This window comes from Cephus cinctus, unplaced genomic scaffold (genome assembly GCF_000341935.2).
Source record: "Cephus cinctus unplaced genomic scaffold, Ccin1 Ccin1_scaffold0286, whole genome shotgun sequence".
Taxonomy (NCBI): domain Eukaryota; kingdom Metazoa; phylum Arthropoda; class Insecta; order Hymenoptera; family Cephidae; genus Cephus; species Cephus cinctus.
In genome coordinates, this window is record NW_014332993.1 from 37,407 (window position 1) to 44,441 (window position 7,035).

The 7,035-nt window shown below is 32.2% G+C and overlaps 1 protein-coding gene across 1 annotated transcript in view; it reads left to right on the top strand.

Moving 5' to 3' along the window:
- The first annotated feature begins 1,740 nt into the window (after positions 1–1,740).
- LOC107266063 (dymeclin) overlaps positions 1,741–7,035 on the top strand; it is a 22,871-nt gene continuing 17,576 nt past the window's right edge. Inside the window, exons 1-2 of the mRNA XM_015736183.2 lie at positions 1,741–1,794; positions 4,322–4,626. Of these exons, the coding sequence (XP_015591669.1) occupies positions 4,340–4,626 (287 nt within the window). The 5' untranslated portion in view covers positions 1,741–1,794; positions 4,322–4,339. The remainder of the gene's footprint in view (positions 1,795–4,321; positions 4,627–7,035) is intronic.

The window sequence follows — 7,035 nt, forward strand, 5'->3', positions numbered from 1 at the left end:
CTACCCGTCACTACCTGGACGCCAAGAAGACACGGCAAGAAGCCCCGTCGAGCGTCCGCACGTTCCGAGTCTCGCGAAAAGGCGACGTACGCCCTTGTATCGCGCGTAGACTTTGAAGGAACATGGAATTTGCGTACCATCCTTCCCAGTATCGTAATTGTACGATCCGTTGGAGGCTCTGGTTAAATCTCTACTCTAATATGGAGCATCTCGCGTCGGGTAGTTGACGTTATTATCTTCGATCGTAGTATAGGCCTACTGGGGTCCCGCTACGTTAAATAATGGGAACGTATCGACTACGGCGCCTCTTGGGTGACGTGGAAGCCTGTAGATTATCATTGTTGATGCCTTTATTATAATAAAGTAATAAATAAAATTAGAAAAAAATTGATATTTGGTTCGATTTTTTTTACCTTCAGCGTGCAGCCCGTACAACTTTTGAAGAGGTTGAAGCACTTCACGCCGGTTAAATCAGTGCTAAATTTTAGTAATCGTTTTTGTAAATTTAATGTATTATGTAATATTGGTCAGATAATATTCTTGTAAATTCGTCGCTCTGAATTTTTCTATGGGAATTTTTCTATCTGAATTTTTTCACTGCAATCAATTAATTCATAAAACTTCGTAAAAACGATAAAAAATATTGAGCACTGATTTGACCGGCGTGAAGCGCTTCAACCTCCTTAACACGTTGTGTTTAAAAAAAAAATCATAACGTCCAGAAGAAGAAAAAAAAAGTTCCGCCGGAGAGTCTCGAACCACGGACCTCTGGCTTCCTAACTCAATGCCCCGCCTATGGACCAACATCATGAACTTTGTATACTTACTTCGGAACTGAGAGATAAATCATATCCACGATTTTCCTTTAAACACAATCATCTTACCTAAATTATTAATAAAAAAAAACGAGAAGCTACCCTAAAAAATTAAGGTAAGGTCTAAAACAAATAGCACATAGTTATTTAAGAAAATGATTTCATATTTATCTATGTGCACTTGCATATGTGATCTACAATCTGAAAATATACATTCCCAATAGAAAGCAATAAGAATTATAACACTGAAATACGTTTCTATTATATAATCTTTGATACATGTGATAAATCCTACAATTTTTCCATCATTAATTCTATTTAGAATGTTATTAATGTGACTTGGAATAAATGGTGTTCGTTTCTCGCACACAATTTGCGCGTGCGCGCTACAGTCTCTTTTAGTACAAATCCCCACTCATAGGCAGCGCCACAAGATAGCTTGGGATTGTGGAGATCAACCCAGAAGGATGTAACATTGGAAACTAGCCTTTAGAAACGCGCAGCGACAAGAATCTGTAGCGCCACGGATAGGCGTAGCGTTAGTACACACACAGTCACACTTTTTCGTACTCCTAGCTACTTACCTCGCGGCATGGTTTTGTGTTCATCCTCGTGATACTGGAAAATAAAGAAACTACTTGTTAAAACATTACCTGTGTCGTTTCGGTCGTCTTTTGACGTGTACATAAATAAAATATATTGTGGTGAAACTGCTTGTGCCCCCACAGGATTTTCGGGGCGCCATCTACCCGCCGGGATTTGAACTAAAGTTTTACTATAGTATATGCTTGACATACCCCCACCACGTCCTCCGCACCTCTATACCTATCTACACTCAACGGTATTACTATATATACACGACCAATCAAAAACGTTGAACTGCTTCGAGGGCCCTCCGCTAAGGTGGCGCGCCGAAACCAAAGAAAAATTGCCATCACCAAAAACAGGCTCATTGGCAATCTCCCTACTCATCTCTGTAGTAAGTCTTGTTTTATATCTTCTATACGTTAAATATTCCTAATTTAAGTATTTCTCAAAATTTCAGGAAGCAAACATATTTTGCTTGGAGTTGCTTTTAAGTTTGTGTAAAAGGTTATTTGTTGTAACCTATAAAACTCATAAAATTTTATTATTGCATATTATGTTCTCAACTTTTAATAAGTTGTATTATACAATTAGTAATTGAAGCATTTAATTTACCCATATTGAGTTATATGTACTGTTATTTTTGTTAATTTGTTCTGTGGGTTAGAGATATACATTTCTTTTAGAGTCTAATAGTCAGTTTCTTCACTTTTGATTAAAATTTAACCTGCTGATAAATCTCCATCTAATTAATTATTTTCATGTGTTAGAAGTTTATCTGCAGGTTAAATTTTATCGGAAGGTGAAGAAATTGACCATAAAGTTTCATCATAATAAATAATATTTATAACTGTATTTGTGAAAAATTTGTTAATGTATCAATGATATTCAGATGCAATCAAATTCGTATCAATCACAATTTAGTAGTATTATTACAATTTTAAAACTAACTTTATATTTTTATACGTTAATAAAATATGTTATAAGTTTTTTATTTATTATATTTTGTAAATTTATTATTATTATAGGTATAATTATTTATATAATAGATTTATATTTTATGTTTAAATGCAAATAAGAATCATATGTATATATTTACTGAAAAGTTTAACATAATTTTTATTTCCTAATTCAGAAAAAAGTTAATCCTGCTCTTCTATTAATCCATTTGCATTACTAGTGTATATCTGCATGTAATTTGCCTGGCCACTATCACCAGAGTATATATAAGGCGTGCTTAGTCGTCATTCATATATAAACAAACAAATTTTTATGATAATGTATTTTTCACTTTTTCGTGTGATGTAAATAGATTAATATACATGACAAGATAAGCATAAAAATAATATAGGTTAAGTCAATGAGGTAGAGTATTAACTTCTTTCTGAAAATAGTGATTTATTAGTATGATCATCATTTTATTATGGATTTTCGGGGCGCCATCTACCCGCCGGGATTTGAACTAAAGTTTTACTATAGTATATGCTTGACATACCCCCACCACGTCCTCCGCACCTCTATACCTATCTACACTCAACGGTATTACTATATATACACGACCAATCAAAAACGTTGAACTGCTTCGAGGGCCCTCCGCTAAGGTGGCGCGCCGAAACCAGAGAAAAATTGCCTTCACCAAAAACTAAAGTTTTACTATAGTATATGCTTGACATACCCCCACCACGTCCTCCGCACCTCTATACCTATCTACACTCAACGGTATTACTATATATACACGACCAATCAAAAACGTTGAACTGCTTCGAGGGCCCTCCGCTAAGGTGGCGCGCCGAAACCAAAGAAAAATTGCCATCACCAAAAACAGGCTCATTGGCAATCTCCCTACTCATCTCTGTAGTAAGTCTTGTTTTATATCTTCTATACGTTAAATATTCCTAATTTAAGTATTTCTCAAAATTTCAGGAAGCAAACATATTTTGCTTGGAGTTGCTTTTAAGTTTGTGTAAAAGGTTATTTGTTGTAACCTATAAAACTCATAAAATTTTATTATTGCATATTATGTTCTCAACTTTTAATAAGTTGTATTATACAATTAGTAATTGAAGCATTTAATTTACCCATATTGAGTTATATGTACTGTTATTTTTGTTAATTTGTTCTGTGGGTTAGAGATATACATTTCTTTTAGAGTCTAATAGTCAGTTTCTTCACTTTTGATTAAAATTTAACCTGCTGATAAATCTCCATCTAATTAATTATTTTCATGTGTTAGAAGTTTATCTGCAGGTTAAATTTTATCGGAAGGTGAAGAAATTGACCATAAAGTTTCATCATAATAAATAATATTTATAACTGTATTTGTGAAAAATTTGTTAATGTATCAATGATATTCAGATGCAATCAAATTCGTATCAATCACAATTTAGTAGTATTATTACAATTTTAAAACTAACTTTATATTTTTATACGTTAATAAAATATGTTATAAGTTTTTTATTTATTATATTTTGTAAATTTATTATTATTATAGGTATAATTATTTATATAATAGATTTATATTTTATGTTTAAATGCAAATAAGAATCATATGTATATATTTACTGAAAAGTTTAACATAATTTTTATTTCCTAATTCAGAAAAAAGTTAATCCTGCTCTTCTATTAATCCATTTGCATTACTAGTGTATATCTGCATGTAATTTGCCTGGCCACTATCACCAGAGTATATATAAGGCGTGCTTAGTCGTCATTCATATATAAACAAACAAATTTTTATGATAATGTATTTTTCACTTTTTCGTGTGATGTAAATAGATTAATATACATGACAAGATAAGCATAAAAATAATATAGGTTAAGTCAATGAGGTAGAGTATTAACTTCTTTCTGAAAATAGTGATTTATTAGTATGATCATCATTTTATTATTTTATTAAATGGAGGTATTGTTGTATTTCATAGAGGTTTTGGTTCAGCGCAATGGGTGCCACATCAAGTCAGTATGAAGATCTTTCCAAGAATCCATATCTTCTTAAATTCTCTGGAAAGAAACCAATTTCTCCAGATGATCCATTTTGGAATCAGTTCCTTTCATATAACCTTCGACCACCTGCTACACGGAATGATCAAATTAAACTGGATTCTCAACTTAACTCGATATATCAGCAGTTTCTTATCAACAATATGACTACTGGAAATTTTGGTTCTCTACTTCAAGTTTCATTGATCAGGACCAATGAGCTCCTCGCTACAATGCAGAGTCAAGAGTATGTTTCTTTTTAAGGAAATTATTTTAGTTCTGTAATTTATTCTAATGAAATATAATATGTAATATTATATTATATATTATGACTATACTTTTGCAGTTTACTTTAGTTTACTATTTCGATTATATTATGTATATTGGAAATCAAAAACATATTAATGTATTGAAGTTCTGTTGCTATAAATCTTGAGACGTTGCACATTTAACTACTATAAGTTGAACTTAATTACAAGCAATTCTATTCCCCTATGACAAGAACTAATTTTTTTAAATTTATGCCATTATGAATAATATTAAAATATTGGAAATATAATTTTATGGGGTGAAGTTAAATTGATATTAGTGTCTACAATTATATTTATATTAAAAGTAGAATTATAGGCAAAATAAGAAATTTCCTAAGATAAGTAATCTGTGTTAATGTTTCTCGTATTCTGTTGTCCATACAAGAATGAAAACTAAATATGGTTTAGTTCTTGATTTCAGAAAATATAATAGTTTGAAGTGGATTTTAACCTCTTGACTGTTTCGCGTAACATATGCTTTTAACCCAGATATGCTCTCAATAGTTCTATTCAAATTCCCATTGGATGATATTTTTAAGTAACCAATGAGAATCTGCACGTTTTGAAAGGTGCTGAAAGTGTAGGCAACGAGACCGGATCTAATGTAGAAATTGATAAAAATCTAGAAAGATTACTTGTTTTTTTTTTTTTAAATCACTGAATTCGAGTCTGTCAAACTTAAAAAATTTGAAATGACTACTAAATCCGGAAAAAAGTTTGATTCGCGTAAAAAAGTATATATGGATTTTACTAATCAAACTGTACATATACTTTATATATTTTTTTCTATTCTAGCTTTGTTGTAAGACCCAACTGTTCTCTTTGTATCAATACGATGTTGAGTCTGCCATATCCCCCAAAAAACACTTATGTGTAAAAAACTATGCCAAGTACAGGAGTGCTGTGTATTCCTCTAATAAAAAGTTTTGATATCAGATTATGGAGGCCAAGTACATAAGTCATTACATGTTTGCCTATTATATGATCTAGCACTGGCCCATCGTTTTAATTGTATTTTCAAAATTTCTTATAACGTTTTCACTACTCTTTTACATTACTACTGCTTCTCGTAGTTGATTATGATTTAATGGTCATTTAATAATTAATACAACTTTAGGTGATTCCTTATCGAGTACTACTTGGCGGGTTCGTGCATTTCTTGACATAAATTTGCGTTCATTACACCAGTCATTAAACTCAAAACCAATGTCAACTTTCTATATACAGCTCATTCACAATAACTTGTCAAAAATAATCACGGTAAAAGCTTAATAACAAACATATAGTTTTAGGATACTATTAGTACGTTCAAAGTAAGTACTTTGGAATTCCTGGCACGGAACCGCCAAGTAGTACTCGATAAGGCATCACTTAAAGTTTTATTAATTATTAAATGGCCATTAAATCATAATCAACTACGGAAAGCAGTAGTAATGTAAAAGAGTAGTGGAAACGTTATAAGAAATTTTGGAAAAACAATACAACGATGGGCCAGTGCTAGATCATATAATAGGCAAACATGTAGTGACTTATGTACTTGGCCTCCATAATCTGATATCAAAACTTTTCATCACTTAAAGTTTTATTAATTATTAAATGGCCATTAAATCATAATCAACTACGGAAAGCAGTAGTAATGTAAAAGAGTAGTGGAAACGTTATAAGAAATTTTGGAAAAACAATACAACGATGGGCCAGTGCTAGATCATATAATAGGCAAACATGTAATGACTTATGTACTTGGCCTCCATAATCTGATATCAAAACTTTTTATTAGAGGAATACACAGCACTCCTGTACTTGGCATAGTTTTTTACACATAAGTGTTTTTTGGGGGATATGGCAGACTCAACATCGTATTGATACAAAGAGAACAGTTGGGTCTTACAACAAAGCTAGAATAGAAAAAAATATATAAAGTATATGTACAGTTTGATTAGTAAAATCCATATATACTTTTTTACGCGAATCAAACTTTTTTCCGGATTTAGTAGTCATTTCAAATTTTTTAAGTTTGACAGACTCGAATTCAGTGCAGTTATATACAAATTTTTAAAGAAAATGTAATCTTCAGTGCATATAAGCGTCGTTAATGGTGTCCAGCTTGTTGAAGCCGTGTGGTAAACGTACGAGAGGAAAGTCTGCTAGATTATTTACGTACCTCAGGCCGTGCAAACAACAGAGAGGATACTATTGTTTGAGCAAAGCACCAAAGCGTCGCACGTTGCACACTTCTCTGAACACTCTAGACTTCTACGTCCGACACCTAGATACAAGAAACTACAGAGCGCAACACTTGGACATCCTGGACTTCCACATCTAACACCTAGATACAAGAAACTACG